At 44.5% G+C, this 25,088-nt stretch overlaps 1 protein-coding gene and 1 pseudogene across 1 annotated transcript; both read left to right on the top strand.

The window, feature by feature from the left end:
• Positions 1-247: 247 nt before the first annotated feature.
• On the top strand, positions 248-25,088 carry rnf115b (ring finger protein 115b). The gene is made up of 9 exons (XM_056298739.1): positions 248-383; positions 21,046-21,104; positions 21,216-21,273; positions 21,430-21,674; positions 22,342-22,410; positions 22,533-22,611; positions 23,379-23,472; positions 23,890-24,005; positions 24,404-25,088. Exons 1-9 carry the CDS (start codon positions 306-308, stop codon positions 24,524-24,526), a joined length of 921 nt encoding a protein of 306 aa, XP_056154714.1. The 5' UTR covers positions 248-305; the 3' UTR covers positions 24,527-25,088.
• Positions 17,043-17,197, top strand: LOC130129421 (U1 spliceosomal RNA; annotated as a pseudogene).

The following is a 25,088-nucleotide window of genomic DNA, read 5'->3' as shown; positions in this document are numbered from 1 at the left end:
TTGATTCTCGATTTTAAGCGCAGGTTTATTGTAAAATGTGACTCAGTGGAACATATTAATCCGATTGCCGGCATAGTTTGTGTAAATTTACTTAATATTATTTTACTCTCTCAAATGACAAAATATGACTGATAAATTTGTTCCCCATTCGTAATACGTGTTTGCAATGGGCCCGCAGTTCATGTTCACTTGTCTTTGCTGTGGATTTTGAGAAGAACACTAGAAAAGTTTATTTTGGCTGAAAACTAGTGAAATGACCCCTCACAGCCGTCTACGAGCTACCATACCCACGTCAGGGACTGAAGATGGCGGAGGCGGCGGCGACGCTACAACACCGGTTTTTCTGTCACTGCTGCAAATGTGAAACAGACCCCAAACTCCCGGTGAGTGACTTTACAGACTTGCGTTGTTTCCCCCCAAGTCGTGTTTCAGACCGGAAATGATTGATTGATCGATGTACGCCCGTGTCACGGAGTTTGTAAGCTCCGTTTCTAAAAAGGTAACCAAAAAAAAATTAAAAATTGTCAAGACTGATTTTGACGCATTTCCTAAAATCGATACAGCCAAACGAGGTCACACAGTTTATATTGAGTTGTAGTTGCCGTGTTGCATGAGGACGATGTTACATAAGAAAATAATTCTGACGGTCCCAAGTTTCAGTGGTGTCGTTGCCATATTTAGAAACATTACCGTTGACTTATCTGCAATGAGAGCAACATAAGGGCCGGGACGAGCGCATTTGTCACGCAGCTGACCCCCCCCCCCCCGACGTTGTCATAATAGCTCATGTTCCGCTTACGTTGTGGCGTTTTACTGGTTTTACTGCTATTGCACTAAACATTTGCATATCGAAAAGTCTGCTGCCATTTGTGTTACTTGCATGTTGGCATCAGTGGCGGCTGGTGCATTTTTGTCCAGGGGGGCTATACCAAAATCGAGCAAACATGTAAGGTGTCACACCAGTGTCTGTGTGTTTTTTTAAAATTTGATTTCTTCTCTGTTTATATTTGATCATTCCTGTGTTTTCGTCTGATTGTAATAATTTTAATCTTTCTGTAAAGTACTTTGGTCAACGTTTGTCGTTTGTAAACGTGCTCTATAAATAAACTGACTTGACTGTTTAAATGAAAAGGCCTTTATTTGTATATGTTGAGCTGAATGAACATTTGTTATAATGAAATGTGCTTAGTTAAGGTAAGTTAAGGTACTTATATTAGTGCAAATTTACAATAATTATCTTTCATACTACACTTTGTTATAGTGAAAGACACTCCGTCTGATGCACAAGGCTCTGTCAGGCCAATTCTGATTCTGATTCTGAAATTGTGTTCGGGCTGCCAAAATGTGTCCGGGTGACGTCATCGCGATGCACTCGTGACAGCTCGCATTCCCGACATTCCTCTCTCGCTGCAGTTCGTAGAGTCCATTGCAGGCAAAGGCAGGTTTAATAGTGTACTCTTTTTAGCTACATCGTACAATACATAGGCAGGGTCACCTTTTATATTCGATTTGAAACTGTTTATATTAGGATATGTTTTTTGAAAAGCACAAAAAAGCATACTTTTGGTTGATCACCTAACGTTACGTAGCATGGACGAGATTTTCAATAAAGATGTCCTATAAACCTATATTCCATTAAAATAAAAAGTCCAATATTTGCTATTATATGTTTTTTTTGCATCAGTGACAAGTAAGCTAGGTAGGTAGCAACGCAAAAAAGGTCACGAAATATTGTTTTAAACAACCGGACTTGCGATGACGTCACCTGGACACATTTTGGCAGCCCGGACACAATTTGGGCTTGAGAGCTCCTCCAACTCTACGCTCAACAACTCATTCTAGCGCACTCCCTCTCTGCTCCCACCCAGTGGTTGATGATGTTTAAATCCGCATCATCCAGATAAATGCTGTTGGGGCAGAGCTCTCCAGCATCGAAGAGGAGCAAACTGTGCATGTAGAAATTAAATTCGAGTCAATGGGCACGGATTCTTACGCCCCAGGCTGGAAATATGTAACTTATCGGTAACTTTAGACAACGTAGAACATTTTTAAACTACAATTTATTGCAGATTATACATTTTATTCACTAATTATATAATATTACCTTACTCATTTAAAAAAAATATTACTTGGTTAAAAGAAACACTCAACGGTCGGGAAAGTGCTCAACAAATAAGAAGCAAAATAATCCAGTGAGTCAAGTAAATTCTTTAAGAGACAGTACAAGCCTATTTCATGCCATGACTCACTGGATATTTATATATATATATATATATATATACATATATATTTTTTTTTTGAAATGTTTTTTGGCACGGTGGCCCAGTTGTTAGCACTGTTGCCTCACAGCTAGAAGGTCCTGGGTTCTAATCCCTGGCCATCCCAGGTCCTTTCTGTGTGGAGTTTGTACAAACCCCAATTCCAATGAAGTTGGGACGTTGTGTAAAACGTAAATAAAAAAGAATACAATAATTTGCAAGTCCTTTTCGACCTATATTCAACTGAATACACTACAAAGACAATATATTTAATGTTCAAACTGATAAACTTTATTGTTTTTTTTCAAATATTGAGGACACTAACTGAACTGAGGAACTGAGGACACTAATTGTTGAAGCTTTGTAGGTGGAATTCTTTCCCATTCTTGCTTGATGTACGACTTAAGTTGCTCAACAGTCCGGGGTCTCCGTTGTATTTTGCGCTTCATTATACGCCACACATTTTCAATGGGAGACAGGTCTGGACTGCAGGCAGGCCAGTCTAGTACCCGCACTCTTTTACTACGAAGCCCCGCTGTTGTGAGACGTGCAGAATGTGGCTTGGCATTGTCTTGCTGAAATAAGCAGAGACATCCCTGAAAAAGACGTTGCTTGGATGGCAGCATATGTTGCTCCAAAATCTGTATGTACCTTTCAGCATTAATGGTGCCTTCACAGATGTGCAAGTTACCCATGCCATGGGCACTAACACACCCCCATACCATCACAGATGCTGGCTTTTGAACTTTGCGCTGATAACAATTTGGATGGTCCTTTTCTTCTTTAGCCCAGAGGACATGATGTCCATGCTTTCCAAAAACAATTTGAAATGTGGACTCGTCAGACCACAGCACACTTTTCCACTTCGTGTCAGTTCATCTCAGAGGAGCTCAGGCCCAGAGAAGCCGGTGGCTTTCTGGGTGTTGTTGATATATGGCTTTCGCTTTGCATGGTAGAGTTTTAACTTGCACTTGTAGATGTAGCGACGAACTGTGTTAACTGGTGATGGTTTTCCAAAGTGCTCCTGAGCCCACGTGGTAATATCCTTTACAGAATGATGTCGGTTTTTAATGCTGTGCCACCTGAGGGATTGAAGATCCCGGGCATTCAATGTTGGTTTTCGGCCTTGCCGCTTACGTGCAGAGATTTCTCCGGATTCTCTGAATATTTTGATGATATTATGGACTGTAGATGATGAAATCCCTAAATTCCTTGCAATTGTACGTTGAGACACGTTGTTCTTAAACTGTTGGACTATTTGCTCATGCAGTTGTTCACAAAGTGGTGAACCTCGCCCCATCCTTGCTTGTGAACAACAGAGCCTTTCGGGGATGCTCCTTTTATACCCAATCATGACACTCACCTGTTTCCAATTAACCTGTTCACCTGTGGAATGTTCCAAACAGGTGTTTTTTGAGCATTCCTCAACTTTCTCAGTCTTTTGTTGCTCTTGTCCCAGCTTCTTTGGAATGTGTTGCAGGCATCAAATTCAAAATGAGTGAATATTTGCAGAAAACAATAAAGTTGATCAGTTTGAACATTAAATGCCTTGTCTTTGTAGTGTATTCAATTGAATATAGGTCGAAAAGTATTTGCAAATCATTGTATTGTTTTTACTCACGTTTTACACAACGTCCCAACTTAATTGGAATTGGGGTTTGTATGTTCTCCACATGTCTGCGTGGGTTTCCTCCGGGTGCTCCGGTTTCCTCCCACCATCAAAAAATCCATGTATGTTAGGGTTATACTCCTGCCTGTGCCCCTGATCAAGGCAATAGGAAAGAAGAACTAGAGTTGGTCCCCGGGCACTGAAGCTGCCCACTGCTCCAATACAATAGGATGGGATAAATGCAGAAAACAAATTTTACTGTAACCTGTACAATGACAAAATAAAGTGGCTTTCATTTCAAAGTAATTAAAGCTAGAATGTGGGACCTTTACATATAAATGAATGTTACATTCAAGCCTTTGCCAAACAAGTCCACAGAATGATGATCAAGCCTATCACCGCCAAGTAAATCTCTGTATTTTTTCAATATATTGGAGTTTTGAATTTGGTGTCTGTGGCGACATTCCCGCGCTGGCACACTGGAAGTGATGCATTTTACGTCAGCCAGCAATGATTGCTTTGCCAGGACTGAACTTCTGTGAGACAAAAGCATTCGCATGCCTCTGATTGGCTCACCTTCAGGGCTTTCTGCCAGAAAGCTTCAGTGCTTGGAAGCTATGGTGGAAAAATCTAAGCAGCATCCAAGAAAAATTTCTGATGCTCCAGAGAAAAAAGAAACTCTGTGTTCAGAAGAAAGATTAAAGTTTAAAAAAAAGAAAAGAAAAGAAAAAAGTGATCAACAGCGACGACAAACACTGATATCATTTGGTGTAGCTCTTCCTTGTTGGAGAACGCTGAAAGGATAGAAGTTATTACTCTCACAGCCAGAAGGGGGAGAGATAACTTCCTCTTTGCAGGTTTAAGTCTGTTTCAATGAAAGTCTAGGACCCTGATCCCCAATAAGCGGCATTTTACATTACTACACTTGTTAGTAAGACATGGTAGACATGGGCCAATCATGTTCACTGCATTTATTTAATAAATTCTCTACATTTATCTAATTTTAGAACAAATCTGACACCAAAATATAATGCAACAGCAGAATATTATGGCGAGTTTGTGTGTGTTTGCTGGACATTTGATCTTTGTTGTAAGCGGGGAAGTGACCCATGCAGGGATTTGCTGGTTAGATGTGTCTCAGGAAGTGGAAACATGAAAATTGCGGTCCAACATTAACAATTATTAGAGAAACCCAGTAGCTCAAGAAATCCAAGTATCTGACTTCAAAATGGAGGAACAATTTACATGACTTGGCAAAGCCTTCATGTATGAACCGAAATATACAGATGAGGAACTGCAAAGAGGACAAGAAGAGGGAATACCGCAGAAAAGCCAGATGATACTCCGACTGGCACACCTGCAGAGAACTAGCAGAGGAAATCAAACCTCTTGTGCCACTTTGGTTGATGCGTACAGAGCGCGACAAACAATCTTTGTTGCTAAGGATGGGACTTACCCAGATTCAACACCTTGCCATGTCTGCGATCGCAAATCTGGATATACAGTGCATCCGGAAAGTATTCACACCCCTCCACTTTCCCCACATTTCGTTATGTTACAGCCTTATTCCAAAATGGATTAAATTCCTTTTTTTTCTCATCAATCTACATACAATACCTCATAATGAGAAAGTGAAAAAGGTTTTGCAGAAATTTATTTTTTTTTAAAACTGAAATATTGCATGTACATAAGTATTCACACCCTTTACTCAGTACTTGGCAGCGATTACAGCCTCAAGTCTTCTTGGGTACGAAGCTACAAGCTTGGCACACCTATATTTGGGGTATTTCTCCCATTCTTCTCTGCAGATCCTCTTGAGCTCTGTAAGATTAGATGGGGAGCGTCGCTGCACAGCTATTTTCAGGTCTTTCCAGAGATGTTCAATGGGGTTCAAGTCTGGGCTCTGGCTGGGCCACTCAAGGACATTCACAGACTTGTCCCAAAACCACTCCTTCGTTGTCTTGGCTGTGTGCTTAGGGTCGTTGTCATGTTGAAAGGTAAACCTTCGCCCCAGTCAGAGGTCCTGAGCGCTCTGGAGCAGGTTTACATCAAGGATCTCTCTGTACTTTGCTCCATTCATCTTTCCCTCGATCCTGACTAGTCTCCCAGTTCCTGCCACTGAAGAACATCCACACAGCATGATGCTGCCACCGCTTCACTGTAGGGATGGTATTAGCAAGGTGATGAGAGGTGCCTGGTTTCCTCCAGACGTGACATTTGGCATTCAGGCCAAAGAGTTCAATCTTGGTTTCATCAGACCAGAGAATCTTGTTTCTCATGGTCTGAGAGTCCTTTAGGTGCTTTCTGGCAAACTCCAAACGGACTGTCATGTGCCTTTTACTGAGCAGAGGCTTCTGTCTGGCCACTCTACCATAAAGGCCTGATTGATGGAGTGCTGCAGAGATGGTTGTCCTTCTGGAAGGTTCTCCCATCTCCACAGAGGAACGCTGGAGCTCTGTCAGAGTGACCATCGGGTTCTTGGTCACCTCCCTGACCAAGGCCCTTCTCCCCTGATTGCTCAGTTTGTCTGGGTGACCAGCTCTAGGAAGAGTCCTGGTGGATTCAAACTTCTTCCATTTACGAATGATGGAGACCACTGTGCTCTTCGGGACCTTCAAAGCTGTAGAAATTTTTTTGTACCCTTCCCCAGATCTGTGCCTCGATACAATCCTGTCTCGGAAGTCCACAGACAATTCCTTTGACTTCATGGCTTAGTTTCTGCTCTGACATGCACTGTCAACAGTGGGACCTTATATAGACAGGTGTGTGCCTTTCCAAATCATGTCTGATCAATTGAATTTACCACTGGTGGACTCCAATCAAGATGTAGAAACATCTCAAGGATGATCAGTGGAAACAGAATGAACCTGAGCTCAATTTTGAGTGTCGTAGCAAAGAGTGTGAATACTTATGTACATGCAATATTTCAGTTTTTTATTTTTAATAAATTTGCAAAAATTTTCACAAAACCTTTTTCACTTTGTCATTATGGGCTATTGTGTGTAGATTGATGAGAGAAAAAAAGGAATTTAATCCATTTTGGAACAAGGCTGTAACAGTCCGTGGGCCAGTTTGCCGGTGAATCTGTTGGCACAAACACATTGATGCTCTTCCCGAAAGAAAGACCTTACTTTGTTTGCTTTCTCTGCCTGGGCGCACAACTGGGGAAATCCTCTTTAATGAATTAATAAAGTTCTTTTTTTTCCTTTTTTTTTACCCCCCCCCCCCTTTTTTTTACCCCCAATTGTATCCGGCCAATTACCCCACTTTTCCGAGCCGTCCCGGTAGCTGCTCCACCTCCTCTGCTGATCCAGGGAGGGCTGTAGACTACCATATGCTTCCTCTGATACATGTGGAGTCACCATCCGCTTCTTTTCACCTGACAGTGTGGAGTTTCGCCAGGGGGATGTAGTGCATGGGAGGATCATGCTATTCCCCCCAGTTCCCCATCCCCTCTGAAAAGGCGCCCCGACCAACCGATTGAGGCGCTAGTGCAGCGGCCAGGACCCACATCTGGCTATCTGGCTGCCCACCTGCAGACATGGCCACTTGTGTCTGTAGGGACGCCCAACCAAGCCAGAGGTAACACAGGGATTCCCCGTGTTGGTATGCAACAGAATAGACCACTACGCTACTCGGATGCCCCAATTAACACAGTTCTTTGAGAAGATTGGCTTGGATGTGAGCGAAATTGTATTCATTGTCACCGAATGGGTTCCGTCAATGGTGGGACAACACAAGGGCTCAGTAAGCAGGTTTGCCGCTGTTAACCCAGCACTCTCAGCATTTCATTCATTCATCATCCGCCGCTTCTTTGGGATCGGGTTGCGGTGGCAGCAAGCAAGCTAAGTAGGGCACTCCAGACGTCCCCCTCTGCAGCAACGCCCCTCTCCCCAGCAACGCCCTCCAGCACCTCCTGGGAGATCCAAAGGCGTTCTCAGGCCAGACTGGACATGTAAAAGACATGCTTGTTAGGGTTAATACTCCTGTCTGTGTCCCTGTCCAAGGCAATGGAAAAAAGAACTAGCGTCGGTCCCCGGGCGCTGCACGGCGGCTGCCAACTGCTCCTAGCTACTCAGCTAGGATGGGTTAAATGCAAAGAAAGACTTGCCCCACGGGGATTAATAAAGTAGTGAAATAAATAAATAAATAATAGTAGTCTCTCCAGCGAGTTCTGGGTCTACCCGGGGTCTCCTCCCAGTTGGACGTGCCCAGAAAACTTCCAAAGGAAGGTGCCCAGGAAGCATCCTAATCAGATGTCTGAACCACCTCAACTGGCTCCATTTGACGCAAAGGAGCAGCAGCTCTACTCTGAGCTCCCTCCGGATGTCCGAGCTCCTCACCCTATGTCTAAGGCTGAGCCCAGATACCCTACGGAGAAAACTCATTTCAGCCGCTTATATCTGCGATCTCACCTTTTCGGTTACTACCCAAAGCTCATGACCATAGGTGAGGGTTGGAACGAAGATTGACTGGTAAACTGAGAGCTTTGCCTTCCGGCTCAACTCTCTCTTCACCACAATGGCCCGGTACAACGTTCGCATTACTGCTGATGCTGCACCAATCCGCCTGTCAATCTCCTGCTCCATTCTACCCTCACTTGTGAACAAGACCCCAGTGATACTTAAACTCCTTCACTTGAGGCAACAACTCATCCCCAACCCAGAGGGAGCAAGCCACCATTTTCCAGTAGAGAACCATGGCCTCAGACTTGGAGGTGCTGACCCTCATCCCGGCCATTTCACACTCAGCTGCAGTTGCGTTCTGGTGAAGCCAACAAAACCCCATCATCTGCGAAGAGCAGAGATGCAATTCTAAGGTTCCCAAAACGGACATACTCCACCTTGGCTGCGCCTTGAGATCCTGTCCATGAATATCACAAAACAAATTGGAGACAAGGGACAACCTTGGCGGAGTCCAACACCAACCGAAAACATGTTTAGCTTTGTGCCGAGAATACGGACACAGCTCTCACTTTGGTTATACAAGGACCAGATGCCTTGTAGCAACTGCCTAGGTACCCCATACTCTCACCGTACCCCCGACAGAGTGCCCCGAGGTACACGGTCGTAAGCCTTCTCCAAGTCCACAAAACACATGTAGACTGGCTAGTCAAATTCCCATGCCTCCTTCAGCATTTCCGCATGGGTAAAGAGTTGGTCCATTGTTCCACAGCCAGGACGGAATCCGCATTGTTCCTCCTGGATCCGAGGTTCGACAATCAATCGCAGCCTCCTTTCCAGCCCCCTAGAGTAGACTTTCCCAGGTAGGCTGAGCAGTGTGATGCCCCGATAATTGGAGCACACCCTCCGGTTTCAATTCATTATTCACAAATCAGCTTTGTGCACTAAACTGTGTGGGTCTCTCAATTTACCAGTCAATCTTCATTCCAACCCTCACCTATGGTCATGAGCTTTGGGTAGTGACCGAAAGGGTGAGATCATGGATGCAAGTGGCTGAAATGAGTTTCCTCTGTAGGAAGTCTGTGCTCAGCCTTAGAGACAGGGTGAGGAGCTCAGACATCTGGAGGGAGCTCGGAGTAGAGCCGCTGCTCCTTCACATCGAAAAAAAAGCCAGTTGAGGTGGTTCGGGCATCTGAATAGGATTCCTCCTGGGCACCTTCCTTTGGAGTATTACCGGGCACGGCCAACTGGGAGGAGACCCCGAGGTAGACCCAGAACTAACTGGAGGGACTACATGTCCATCTGTCCTGAGAACGCCTTGGGATCCCCCAGGAGGAGCTGGGGGGCGTTGCTGGGGAGTGGGACATCTGGAGTGCTCTACTTAGCTTGCTGCCACCGTAACCCGACCTCGGAGAAGCGGCTAAAGATGAATGAATGAATGAATGAATGAATGAATGAATGAATGAATGAATGAATGAATGAATGAATGAATGAAACTGCGTGAGGTGATGGATACTGTAAGGAGACTGGTAAATTTCGTTCACGAGAGTTCTAGTCTGCAACATTGTCTTTTCAGATAATTGCTGGGGGAAATGTCAGTAGAACACAAGGGTCTTTTGCTGCATAATGATGTTTGGTGGCTGAGCAAAGGCCGTGTGTTGGAGAGGGTGTGCAACCTGCACGATGAGCTTGTTTCATTTTTATTCAGACTCTGGAGCCAAAAAGCCCAAGAATATCAGAGGTTTTTAAGTGACAATAAGGTCAGGCATATGTTATTTTTTTGTTTAAATCACATTAATCTGTGATTACAAGGCAAGAATCACACTGTTGCAGACACGTACAAGGCAGTTGAAGCTTTCCAGTCAAAGCTGAACCTTTTGAAGAGAAACATTCACATGAAAAAGTTGCACTTTCCACATCTGTGGCAGCATTGCAAGAACAACGGATCCAGCGATGAAAGATTTTGTGACCAGCTTGGCAGAAAACTTCAAGGAATGATTTGAAAGCTGACATCCTCCTCTTTCTGAGACAGCCGTTCTCCATTTTGGCTGATAGCCAGTGGACTGCAGAGGCCAAAATGCTGGTACCTTCCATAGATGAGGCAACTCTTCAGATGGAGGTCTTGGAGATAGGAACATCTGATTTGCTGAAAGCACAACACAAGGATGTTGAGGCGAGTGACTTTTGGATCCCCAAGCTCGATTCAAAAACATGAGAGCTATTGCAATGCTCCTAGTCACAATTTTCCCATCATCATCGTTTTCTTCAATAAACTCTATCAAGAACCAGGAAAGAAACACTCTCCAGTGCACATCTTGGCCAGTGCCTCAGGATTTTCACAACAGAATACCGGCCCAACATCAGAATTATTGCCTCATTCTGTCACTCTAACTTCTCTCATTGATTGGTGAATGAGCATCAATTTAGTTTTTCCATTTGTCCATAATTAAATAGTTGGTTTTGGACTTATTTCAATGATCCTTTTTTTTCCTTCATGACCCTCAACACAGGCTTTAAGAATCCCAGGCCTAAATTATTACTACTACCACCATCACCACTACTACTACTTCTACTACTACTATGAACAATAATAATATAAATCAGTTCATAATAATAATAATATAATAATGATAATAATAATAATGACAATAATTATCGTAATAGCAGCAACAACAACATCTACACATAAAACAACTTTTTCTGGCGCAATGAACCCCCCCCCCCCGATGTTCTGGCGCAATGACCCCCCAGACGTTTTGGCCCTTAGCTTGGCATGCATGACATGATTTGGCCCTTGGGGAAAACTAAATGGGGAACCCTTGTCTAGGATGCGGGGAGTGGTAGGGCGGTGCCCTAGCACCCTCTATAGGCCTGCTGCCACTGGTTGGCACACTTACACGTGTTTCTGTGTATTTTTTCCCCCCTCCCCAATTGTACACAGCCAATTATCACACTCTTACCCACATCCGGCTTCCCACCCACAGACACGGCCAATTGTGTCTGCAGGGACGCCCGACCAAGCCGGAGGTAACACGGGGATTTGAACCGGAGATCCCGTGTTGGTAGACAACAGAATAGACCGCTACGCTACCTGGATGCCCCTGTGTTTCTGTGTACTTTATATATGAGTTATTCTCATATAAAGTCACATATCACGTGATTGCAACACATCCGCCATGTTGGAGGACAACAGCTCCAATCCATAGGATACTGTGTTGCCCTCACTGGGCGATACTAAACGTTTTCTAAACAGACAGAGTGGACAGAATTTGTTTCAAGGTTTGATTCATACAGAATAGCCATCGTGGTTCGATATTTTACAATGGTTAATTTCTGTGCTGTTTTTGATTGTTCCAATCGAGCTGACAGAGAGCGGAACAAGTCCTACTTTCGCTTTCCAAAGAGAATCAGCCATCAAGGAGAAGAAACTCGAAGGTTGTCAGAGGAAAGAAGAAAATAGATATCGAGGATAAGTCGGGAAGATCTTACAGATCAAAAATTAGTATCATGCAGAAGTTAAGACACCTGCTTTTACAAAAGGGAAAAAAGCAGCATCGTCCTTTAGAAATTGAGGCAACAAGAAAATGTGCATCTGTCCGCATCCATGTGGCGCATGTCATTGGCCTAGTATAGAGAAAAATTATACTTTTACAAGGAATTTTACCAACAGACTACCTCAGTAATAAGGATAGTGCTGGTATGACAACAGTGGATAAAATTGCTTGGTTCTTGTGCATTGGCAAATGTGTGTGATTCAGTAGTTCTTTCAGGCTGATATAACTTTCAAGTTATATATTATTCATTGTATTAAACAATTATAATATACTTTTAAAGAAACACAAGCATTTAAAAATAAAGACATTTCAATTTTATTAGACATTTTTCAATTGTGTGTCAATCATCATCAGCAGTTATAAGCTAAATCTTAAAATTACATGGCTTGAATATAATTAGTACAAGAGGGAGAGAAACTGCTTTTGTTTTGTAAATTTGTTACCATATCAGTCTAACGTATCGATAAGTGCGAGTTTTTCCCTGTATCTCTCTGTTATGGCTTTACATGACCGGAAGACTTGACTTAGCTGATGAATATACAGAGACTTGACCTTGACTGCATGAGATGACTTAAAGAGAGACTGACATGCCCTTTCTGAACACATTTTTTAACATTGGGAGTTTGAATCATAACTGAAAATAGGTGTGGTTTTATGAATTCAAAGCTATTGGCTACTGTCTTCCTGGGTGGGTGGGGCTCGGTACCGCTCGTCACTTGTTATTTACAAAAAATGTCAGATAGCAAGAGCGAGAGGGAGATCCTCTGCGAGGATTACAGTTTCGAGGAGGAGGATTCAGTGATACAAATAACTGTTAGATAGATAGATAGGTGATAGATATTTAGATAAATAGATAGACAGACAGATAGATAGACAGATAGATCGATAGCAATACATCGTAGCAAGATCGATAATAAAGTCTCAGCAAAATAGCACAAACTAGAGCAGTGTTTCTCAACCCAGTCCTCAAGGAACCCCTATCCTGCATATTTTCTTTGCAACCCTGAATAGGTACCTGTTTGTAGTTATTCAACCAATCAGCAATGAATTTTGTCAGATGTTGCACACCTTGCATAATTAAGTGCTGCGAGATGATTGGTCGAGTAAGTACAAGCAGGGCTACCTATGCAGGGTTACAATGAAAATCTGCAGGATAGGAGTTCCGTGAGGACTGGGTTGAGAAACACTGAACTAGAGCCAAGTAGCTAGCAGGAGGGGGTGAAAGAACGGCTTCTGCCGGTTCTCTGTGGTTTTATAGCATCTCGCTACGGACACACCCTATATGCAAATTGACTGGCGTCTACGTATCCACCGGCACAATTTCTCATTTGACACCATCTACAGCCAATCACAGATCTCTCTCGAGTGGCTGCAGACGCGCTGTTTTGGCCGCTGAATTTCTCTGTGGTCACATTCCAACTCGGAACATAGCCTATCAAAAGGAATTTTCAGATTTTGATGTCAGTATCACTTCAATTAACAACAACCCGTGCTGCATGCACATATACTTAACACATGGCCGGATGAATCACAAACTGAGTTACTCCACCTCATCAATTTCAGTAATAGTATCAGTGCGCGGCGCTATATACTACATCCTCCTTTCTCAACATGAAAGTTACACTTCAACATTGCTGTAATGAAGATCTGTTTAGGACTGAACTTTGTGTCTCATTACTGTTACTGTCTAACTCACACATTTGCTTTAACATAAGGAAAAAAATGAACTTGCTGCTCAAATAGTCTAACATTTCAAATCACAATACCTTCTTGAACATTTTTTTTTTTAAATGAGCATAGTTGGATCACCACCGGCTAATCAGAAAGTCTTTGTACCTCTCAGGTGGTTGAATAACTCGACCGCTCCTGGTTTGAGCAGCCCTTGACGAGGATGAGAGCTTGATGTCAACACTCTCTGCTGTACCTGCGTCTGGTGTGTTGATTTGCCCCTCATCTGTTGAGTCTGTTTCTGAATTCATCTGAGCGCTGGGTGGTGTTTTTGTTGCATCTGTAGTGCTGACCTGAAGATGTCACTATGTCATAGGACCATGGTTCACCTCTCTGTGCGGTGACCACAGCTGGATGCCAACCTTGTGCTGTCTCCATGTGAACAGTACTACCTGGGTGCAGTTCTGGTAGCAACTTTGCTCCTCTGTTGTAGTACTGCTGCTGTATTTTCTGTAGATTTTGAGTGTACATCTTTGGGCACTGCTGGACGGAGAACTGTGCTGGAGCTCGGTAGAGTGCTTCTGAGGACTCTGCCCATGAGCATTTGTGCTGGTGAGCACTCCATGCCTGTTACAGGTGTGTTCCTCAGGGTGAGAAGTGTGAGATGGGGGTCTGTGTTTGTTTGTTGTGCTTTCTTCAGCATGAGTTTCACGGTTTTTTACTGTTCTCTCAACTAGTCCATTTGACTGTGCATAACCCGGACTGGAGTGAATGAGTTTTATGCACAATGACGTTACAAAGTTTCTCATTTCCTGACTTGCAAATGGAACATGGTCACACACACTATCTCTTTTTGTATTCCTATTCTAGAGAAGACCGATTTCATCTTGCTGATCACAGTGTGTGATGTCTTGTCCTTAATGTTCAGTACCTCTGGGTATTTTGAGAGGTAGTCTTCTATCAAGAGAAATGACTGACCTTCTATTTCAAAGATGTCAGCCCCAACTTTGAGCCAAGGAAGCTCAGGGATGTCATGTGAAATCAGTGGCTCCTTCTGGTCTCTGGGCTGGAACTGCTGGCACATCCCACAAGTCTCAACTATTTGTTCTGTCTCTTGTCATTCCTGGACAGTACCAGTGCTTTCTGGTCAGTGCTTTAGTCCGCTGCATCCATTGATGAGCTATACGTAGCTTATGAAGCATTTCTGTTCTCATTGTGCTTGGGAGGATTATCCTGTCTCCAGCAAACATTATCCTTCTCTCATAGCCACTGTGTGTCTGGTAGGCCAGTATAGTGTCAGTCTTGAATCTGCCTGCTTCCTGTGTTGGGACCAACCTTCTCTGTGTATGACTTGCAACAGCTGCAGTGTTTCATCTTTCTTTGTTTCACCCTTGAGCTGCTCTAGAGTCTCTGTACTCAAGGCATCTGTGGGCTCCAAAGCATAGACAACTTTCTCGCCATGATGTCATCTGCTTACGTGTGCTGTTCTTGTATGACAGCTCGTGAGAGTGTGTCTACGATCAGTAGATCTTTACCTGGTGTTTAGGTGACATTTAAGTCATATCGCTGCAGCTGAAGCAGCATTCTCTGCAGTCTTGAAGGAGCTGGTCCAAGTGGCTTTCTCAGGATGTTTTCCAATGGTTTGTGGTCCGGCTGAACATTCACCCTCACCCTATACACATACCGGTGGGATTTTTTGACAGAGAAGACAGTCGCTAAGAGTTCCTTCTCAATTTGTGCATAGTTCTTTTTGGGCTCAGTCAGTGCCCTTGATGCATAGGCTATTGGGTGGCTCTCTTGTAAGAGACACACCCCGAGGTCGTCTTTAGATGCGTCAGCCTGTATTATGAGCAGTTTCTTTGGATCAAACAACTTGAGCACAGGGGCATTTGTGAGGGCATGTTTCAGTTTGTTGAATGCATCATCATGTTCATGTTGCCCCTGCCACACATTGTCCTTCTGTAGCAGTTGTCTTAGTGGCGCTGTTATGGTGGCCTCACCAGGGATATACTGCGCTAGGTATTTTATCATGCCAAGCATTCACTGTAGTCCTGTTTTGTCAGTAGGTGGTGGCACCTCAGCAGTGGCCTTAACTTTTGCTTCATCTGCCTTAACACCCTCTGCAGTGACAATGTGGCCCATGTAGTTCACACTGCTCACCTTATACTGTATTTTCTCTTTGTTGAATTTCACATTGGCCTCTTTCGCTCTGGCCATCACTTTCTGTATTATCTCATCATGTTCTTTCTCTGTAGATGCAGCGATGATCATGTCATCAGCTATGATGTGAACTCCTTGGATGTCTCCAAATGTTTCACAGTTGCGTTGCTGGAAGACTTCACTCACTGACTTTATTCCAAATGGTAGGCGTTTGAACCGATACCCCCCCCCCATGGTGTGTTAAATTTGCACAGTAGTGATGACTCCTTGTTTAGCTTTACTTGCCAGTAGCCATCCTTTTCGTTGAGCACTGTGAATAGTTTCTTACCAGCAAGTTTGCGCAAAACTTCATCAGTTGTAGGAATTGAGTAATGCTGTCTTAGTATTGCTTTGATCAACTTACTGGGGTCCAAGCAAACCTGTAACTTCTTTTTGTCCTTCTTTTCAGTGACTACAAGGCTATTCACCCATGGTGTTGGTTCAGTTACCTGTGCCATCACATCAGCTTGTAACAGGTCATTCAGAGTGGCTTTGAGTCTGTCCATTACTGCCAGTGGCATTTTTCTGCAGTCATGTATGACTGGTGTAGCCTTCAGTTCCGTGTGGATGTGATACTCGCCAGAGAACTCCCCCAGACCTTCAAAGACAGTTGGGTGCTGAGCTATCAGCTGCTCTTTTGTTGTTGGATGTTTCACGTCCAGTGTGTCAATGTCCACCCTTTTTACTGGATGCAAATCTTCATACGCCTCCCTCCCTAGGATGGGTATGGAGGAGTGCCTGGATACATAAAATGGTAGACTTGCTTCAGCCTTGGGCGTGGAGCACTTGAGAGTGAGTTTCCCTTCTGGCCTCAGTCTCATCCCTCCATATGCCACCAGCACTGTTCTTGTGGGCTGTAGTAGTAGGTGTGCTCTCCATTCATGGCTAGCCTTCCTTTTCATGAACTTAAGCATCCTCAGTGGCAGGACATTGGCCTCTGCTCCCGTATCCAACTTGGACATAATAATAATAATAATAATAATAATAAATCCAACGTATACAGCGCTTTTCTAACACTCAAAGTCACTTTACAATAAACGGCGGTGAAACAAGACAACAGATAAACATAAAACAAACATACAGCGGGGTGGATGGGATATATATGGATATTGCCTACATTTACCTCAGAGTACCACGATTTGTCAGCTTTAGGGTCTAGCCGATTAATGTTCGCTGTTTCAATAAACAGGGCATCTATTTCAGGATTCACTTCATGTATTGTCTTTCCATGCTGTGCTTTGCCTGACATGCACATCTTTGCATAGTGGTTCTGCTTTCTACACTTACGGCAGGATGCACCATATGCTGGACATTGCCTTAGCTTGTGTGAGTTAGATCTTTCGGGTACAAGATACTAACCTGGAAGGGGAGATACCATGGTCAAGAAGGTGGTTCACCCAGGGCGAGGCTTGACCATTGCACTCCGGTTGGCTTACCCCTGTGAATTCCCCAAATGTGGGAATCTCGACTGTATAGTTTCTGGTTTTCATCTGTTTACACACAAACACACACACACACAGACGTAGCTTGGTATACACAAACACACACAAATATACAAACATCTTTGTACATACACATATGCACATTTATTGAGGCTGGGCCCACACACACACACACACAGCACCCTACATAAACCACAAACTATTTATTATTATTACTGCTTTTTTGTTTTGTTTTGTTGTTTTATTACTATTGTTGCTGCAGTATTGAGGAGCCGAAACACACGAATTTTACTCCCTTGTACTTGTATATTGAGATGTAACAAATAAAGAATCTTGAATTTTCCACATTTCCTGCATGTGCTCCCTTGTCCTGTGTGTATTGAACTGGCTTTTTTTGTCGTTTATTCCATGCTTGACTGTCCTTTTGTTTTCTGTTTTTATGCACTGCATGTACAGCTCTCTCCTGGGACGCTGCACCCACTGCTTGTATTTGTGCCTTAGCAGTCTCAGCAGCACGACATCTGTCTATGGCCTTTTCTAATTTAAGATTTGGTTCTCTTAAAAGTCTCTCTTTCAGGCGCTGGTCATTCATACTGAACACAATTTTGTCTCTGATTATGTCACTTTCCGAGACGCCAAATTCAGTCTTTTCTCTTTCACCTGAGCTCTGTCACATATTTCTCTATCGTGATAGATTCTGACATAGGGTGCAGCCAAAACTGATCTCTTTCAAACATTGTGTTTTTCTTAAGCTGACAATAGGCTCTGAAAACTGCTAGAATTTATTCTAGAGTCTCTTCTTCATCCTAGTCAATATCAAGTGCGTTATACACTTCTGAGAGCTTCCTTTCCAATTGCGTGCAGTAAAATGGCTACTTTTACCTTTCCTTCCTTAACGATCTGCACCACTGTATATTTGGAAGCGCTGTTCCCATCGTCTCCAATTTTCTCCCAAGTTGCCTGTCAGCGATATGGTAACGTAAACTGGTCAATCTTCAGACGGTGGCTCAGCTTTCGTTGTCTGTACGCCGTACGCGCTAGCTTAGCTTTTAGCTAGTAGAAAACTCTTTTCTCTCGACTCAACAGCGGCAAAATGACGAACTGGACCGACTTCTGGCACGACGTTATGGATTTACATGACCGGAAGACTCGACATAGCTGATGAATATAAGGAGACTTGACTCTGATCACATGAGATGACTTTGATAACGACAACCCCTGCTGCATACACAGATATTTAACGCGCGGCCGGACGAATCACGACAGTTACTCCACCTCCACGTCATCAACTTCCGTAATAGTATCAGTGCGCGGCATCATGGTGTAGCGAATTCGGGAGGCAACCACGGGTACACTACTGTAACCGGTTATTTTCTTGCCCGGTGCGGGATTCGATACGGGGTGAACTGCACCACAAGGCGACATCACTAACCGCTCGGCTAAAGGGTCGGACCCGTTAGCTAGGGACTAACGTGTCTTATTAGTAGTTTACAGTCGTCACCCTCCCCGGAAGCGCGCCCTCGCGCTTTGTTATTCCCGCGCTCCGAAGAGACTTCTGAGGATCTGCACACTTCCGGATCCCACCGCTGCCACCAACATCACTAACCGCTCGGCTAAAGGGTCAGACCCGTTAGCTAGAGACTAACGTGTCTTATTAGTAGTTTACACTACTACCCCCCCTACTTCACGCCTCTGGGCGCATACGCTTCCGATGGCCTTACGGCCTCACTATCCCACTTCTGACACTAATGTGGCGAATTTGTGGGGGCAGCCCGGCCGGACCGTCAGAGCCGGGACGCGAACCCGTGGCTCCCGCACCATGGGCGACAACGTTAACCAGTCGACTAAAGGGTCCGACCCGTTAATCAAGGACCAACGTGTCAGCTTATCCATGCACGTTACACTACCCCATCTTTCGGGAAGCGCGTCCCCGCGCTTAAGCCTATCAGCTCCTTCACGCCTCTGTATATCCAAAGGAGTTGAATCAAGTGCAACTGGACTTGGTATATATCCGTGAAGACGTTTCGCCTCTCATCCCAAGAGACTTCCTCACTTCGTGCCTTTCTGAGTAGACCAAGCTAGTCTGACTGGCTGGTAATGAGACTCAGAATTTATCCTCTAGGAGTCGCTGTCAGAGTTGTTGATATGCGAGGCTCTTTGTGATCCGATGTTTACCAACTCCCGTCGCTAACAGGGCCATAGATATGAGTGACTCTTTTGTGTACCGATATTTGGCCGCGCCCGTCGTTATCGGAGCTATTGATATGCGTGGCTCTCTTGTGCTCCGATGTCCAGCCGCGCCCGTCGCCATCGGAGCTATTGATTTGCATTTGTTTAGCAGCGACGGTCGTTGGGGGTGTTAGTTTCGACTTCATTATTCAGTGGTCATGAGTCGTTTGAACCGTTAGTGACCGACTGTTGTTGTTGGAGGCTAGGCTTCTTGAGTCTCCTGGGTAGCGATGAAAGGACGGCATTGTAAGTGGGAGATAGGTGGTGTCGCAGACCTCCTCCTCTGTTGAGGGATGGTTTTTCCAGTTTCGCATAGATGGCTTCCTTCACCCCTCTTTCAAACCATCTATCTTCTCTGTCCAAAATGTGTACGTTGCTGTCCTCGAAAGAGTGTGTCTTCTCCTTTAGGTGTAGATAGACTGCTGAGTCTTGTCCTGAGGAGTTTGGCCCTCTGTGTTGGGCCAATATCAATAGCTCTGACAACGACTCCTAGAGGATAAATTCTGAGTCTCGTCACCAGCCAGTCAGAGTAGCTTGGTCTAGTCAGAAAGGCACGAAGTGAGGAAGCCTCTTGGATGAGAGGCGAAACGTCTTCACGGATATATACCAAGTCCAGTTGCACTTGATTCAACTCCTTTGGATAACCATGACCTGGATGAATGAGAACATTCACAGAATTGTTCACGCCTCTGGGCGCATACGCTTCCGATGGCCTTACGGTCTCACCATCCCACTTCTGACACCAATGTAGCGAATTCGGGAGGCAAGCACAAGTACACTGACCTTATAGTCGAGCGGTCAGCGATGTCTCCCGCGGTTCGGGAAATACAGGTTCGCGTCCCGGCTGCGGCAGTTCCTGTGGTTGCCCCCCGAATTCGCTACATTGGTGTCAGAAGTGGGATACGCGCGGACGCACATACCCGAGGGAGGGGAGGGGGTAGTGTAACGTGCATGGATAAGTAGACACGTTGGCCCTTGGCTAACGTATCTGACCCTTTAGTCGACTGGTTAACGTCGTCGCTTGCGAAGGGGGAGAGACCGTTTCGCGTGGCGGCGGTTCCCGGGCTGCCCCCCAAATTCCTTACAATATACTACACTCCTTGTTTTTTCCATCTAAGGCTTGTACACGATTCTTGATCGAAGCCATCGCGGAATTGCATTGGCCTAACAGCCGAAAATCCTCAAATCGAATATGAGCCTTCGCGCCGTTAGGCCAGAACTTTGTAAAATTTATTTTGCAAACTGTGTTTCGAAGAGTGGTTCACAACTGCGATGTTTTATTTCCGTACATTTGTCCGATTTTTGCTTAAAATTTCGTTCTTGTAAACACAGATCGACAATGAGACCTTCGGCGTAAACAGTGGTTGCTGAGGTCTAGCTGTCCTCCAATATGGCGGAGCTGTTCGTTGTCAATGAAAAAGTCATGTGCTATATCCCGGATATACGTATTTACTAGTTTCAGTTCATATTTAGGCGCATATGTTAGTTCTTAGATATTTCTTTTCTTCTTTCGCTCTCGCGCTCTCTCTCTCTCTCTGTTGCTGCAAGACCAGATTTCGCCGTAGGGATTGATAAAGTGCTATCTTATCTTTCACGTGCGCATGTATATGAAGAAGATAATAACAGGGCCAATTTTCCCATGTCTAATGTAGTTTTGATTTCTTTCTTTCTTTTTTTTTTGAGGATTTCATATGCCCCAGGTGTGAGTCTGGCTTCATTGAGGAGGTGACAGCAGACTCCAGGTATATATACATATATATAGAGCCTATTAAATGATTACAAAGCATGTATTATTAATAGTTGCCCACAGCTATTGTATCAGTTTTACATTTCAACTTTCCTTTGCGGTGCAGTCTGTTGGAGGACAACACAACAGCGGCAAGAGGGGATTCAAATACACTCGTTTCAGACGTATGTCATTACAAATTGACACATTCATTTACATCTATAAATGCTATTATTTTAAAATATACCCACAAATGAATATATGATCATCTATTTCTACCAGGCTTTTCTTTTTTTTAACTTTATTCTAAGATTATGTGTTTCTGGTCCCCCTCTCCCAAGTTATGGCAGCTGCTGTTCATGGAGCGTTCTGCGCTCCTGTCGCACCCTCCTGCCTCAGCCTCCGACTCCATCCCGGATGATGGCCATCATGCTGCAGCCGCCAGCGACCGGGCGTCAGGTGGGAGCACAACTCCTCTGGAGCCGTCTGCAGCAGTGGCGGAGGCCGGAGAGTCGGAAGCCTCCGCCCGCCGACATGGCCAAGAGAGGAGGCCGTCTCGACCCGAGCCGATGCCTGCAGTGGAGGGGTGAGTATAGAGACGCTCAACCCGTCCTAACATGAATCTAAGGTTAGATTTCCTTTCTCAGTAGCACTCCTTTCCAGTTTATTTCTGAGGGAAAGGGGTCTGTTTTTCATGTAGACTGTTGTGCAACCTGCATGACTCTAATGCTGTTTATGCTCCTGTAATGTAACATGTGAGTTGATATGATTAAGATTTGTATCGGCTCCATCCACTGATGTTATTGACTCAGATTACACGATAGTAGTCTTAGTATGGGTAAACTCTATTACACAAATAAAAAGCCTTAGTGTACGGATTTAAGGAGACCTTATCTGCCCGCATATTTGTGTCCACCAGCATGTCTGTGTGTCTTTATTGTCATGGAATGAGACACAGATAAGAGACGCACTGATTAGTGCTGCAAATGATGCCTTTTCATTCTGTGTAACAGAATTTACCTCAAATCCTCGCTGGTTTGATTTTGTTTTATACTCCCTATATCACGTGTTATCTTGCCATCTGTCTTTTGGGCTCGGTTATTATTTCCATCACAAGGACTAAACTCAAAGCTCTATCAGCTGGGTTTTCTAGCACCAGTTTAAATCATAAGATAACGATATGACTGGAAAATGCCCTTTTTGAAAAGTACACCAAAGATTACACTTTTGCTTTATGCCTTTTCCCCCTGAAGGATTGTGCAGCAGTTCTTGGCAGGCCTGTTTTCCAACAATGGAGGCCTGGGCTCTGCACCAGCGTCACTGTAAATGCTCTTACATTTTCCATTTCTAGCCTCAAGTTTTCATAATTTTCATGCCAATCTAGACTCTCTGTCTCCATTTAAAAAAAACAAACTTTTCCAACCCCTTCTTCCTTCCCTCACAGATCTAGCATGCTACAGTTGCACTCCAACCCAGGGGACTATGCGTGGGGTCAGGGAGGTCTCGATGCTGTTATCACAGAGGTCGGTGATGTCACTACTGCCAAAAAAAATCCAGGCAATATGCCCAACTGCTGAATTCAAACCTATATTCCTTTTCCAACTCTCTCTCTCTTTTTCTCTGTCCCCTCATACTGAGAAAAAAAAGCATCCCACTGTTTTTATTGATCTCTTTCTTTGTTCATCTAAATAGCTCTTGGCCTACCACACTCCCCCACCATCTTCTCACATTATCTCCCTTTCCCCCTCTGTGTGCATGTTTTTGTGTTTGCTATAAAAAGTTTTTCTGGGCGTCCGGGTGGTGTGGCAGTCTATTCTGTTGCCTACCAATGATCCCCGTGTTACCTCCGGCTTGGTCGGACACAATTGGCCGTGTATGCGGGTGGGAAGCCGGATGTGGGTGTGTGTCCTGGTCGCTGAACTAGCACCTCCTCTGGTTGGTCGGGGCACCTGTTCGGGGCGGAGGGGGAACTGGGGGGAATAGCGTGATCATCCCACGCACTACGTCCCCCCGGTGAAACTCCTCACTGTCGGGTGAAAAGAAGCGGCTGGCGACTCCACATGTATCAGAGAAACCATGTGGTAGTCTGCAGCCCTTCCCAGATTGGCAGAGGGGGTGGAGCAGTGACTGGGATGGCTCGGAAGAGTGGGATAATTGGCCAAGTACAATAGGGGAGAAAAACGGGGGGGGGGGTAAAAAAATGTTTGTACTACTTTTTTATGCTGCTTTCAATTTTTTAGAAATCTTTACCATCATGCACCTGTATTCATCTCGCTTGCATGCTATCTAGTTGTTAGGCCAGTTGGAGAGCACAGGTCCGCCGCCTGCAGAGAAGGAGATGATCTCATCCCTGCCAACAGTCAGCGTCTCTCAAGAACAGGCAGGTGAGGTTTCCTGAGTGGCCGTCATCAATTTATACATTTCATACATAATTTCATACTGTACATACTAACTACATGATATGCCTTAGCCCTGGACCATGACCACTTCCACAAAGAGTTTGATTGTAAAAGTTTTAATGGACTGCAGGCAGTATTTCTGGAATAGTCTTTATTCACACTTCATTTGACTGGTTCTTTAACAGTAATACTGCTTAAATGACCAAGGAGGGAAGCAATACAGATGTGAAACAAATACAGTTGAATGTGTCCTGGGCACGTCATAATAGATTGGTGCAATATTACTAAGTTATTACATCTCTTAGATTGTAACATCATGATAAAGCTTTTCGTGTCTATTTCGTATCTATACTACACATTTAATCTTTGTGTGTGCTTGTGTCCTTCGTTCCTCTCTCTCAGATCACAGACTGGAGTGTCCAGTGTGTCGGGAGGAGTATTCATTAGGGGAATCTGTCAGACAGCTACCCTGCCTCCATTATTTCCACAGTGACTGTATAGTGCCTTGGCTAGAGCTGGTAAGGAGTGGTTTGGGCAGTGATTTTTTTTAAAACATAAAATGCATTAAAAGTAGAACGGAGGGCTGCACACTGTGTTACTAAGGCCACATATCTGAGACCCCGAATTTCGTTTTCCTTGAAGCGCACATCCTGAAGGTTGTAATTTTTGATTAACTTACTGACCCCCGTGTTGTAATTACACTAGTTTTAGCAATCCGGAAACCCAGAGATCCTTTTCGAAATAAAACAGAGTTGCCAGTGCTGTTGTGTCAGAATCTTCCCCAATGTCACACGAAAAGTATGACTGAACATGAGTTATTGCCATGTTGTAGGATCTCTTGGTAAATGTCTATGTGCTTGATCTGACATACTGTCTGCTGGTTTGCCACAACAACAAGTGTCTGTCCGTCCCACAGCATGATACCTGTCCAGTGTGCCGTAAAAGCCTTGACGGTGTGGACAACAGTCTTTGCCCCACGTCAGAGCCCCAAGAGCCCCTTTCCATCAGGACAGAGCAACAGGAGAGGCAGGCTATCTGAGAGACAAGACAACAAATTTCTACCTCCTTTGCAGTTTTAAACGGACATGCCCGCTACCTGAGATATACTCTCCACACCGAATGCTCGAGTAATGAAACCATAGATTAAATGAAGTACTGTTGTAACTTGCTACGCTAGCTGTCAGACCCATCTGGTTAACTTATTTCTGCCGAAGGACACGGCTTTTACCATGGCAATGGCACAACATCCCCACTGGTTTTGGGTTATACTGCACGCAAATTGGACCCTAAACGTTTGCCGACAAGATGTTGTCAAAGTGATGTGCCCCTTGTCATCACAGTGGCCACTCTCTATTAGATGGGTTTCTTAATGACTTGCCCAGATGGCATGGACTAATCACCACTGAGCCACCTGTGACTGTTGAAAGTTATGGGGATTCACAGAGTTATGAACTATTTCTTGTAAGTTGAGGCTCTTAGTAAGAAACTGTTTCATCAGTCAATGCTTAAGGCCTCTCTGGCTTTCCCTCCTCTATCACCACATCTGGCTCCGTGTTGCTTTCCTCTCTTCTTTAAACCTTCATTAAAGATTAACCCTGTGA

This window comes from Lampris incognitus, chromosome 18 (assembly GCF_029633865.1).
Source record: "Lampris incognitus isolate fLamInc1 chromosome 18, fLamInc1.hap2, whole genome shotgun sequence".
NCBI classification, from domain to species: Eukaryota; Metazoa; Chordata; class Actinopteri; order Lampriformes; family Lampridae; genus Lampris; species Lampris incognitus.
The sequence above is the reverse complement of the archived record's forward strand: the minus strand, read 5'-3'. Positions and strand labels throughout refer to the sequence as shown.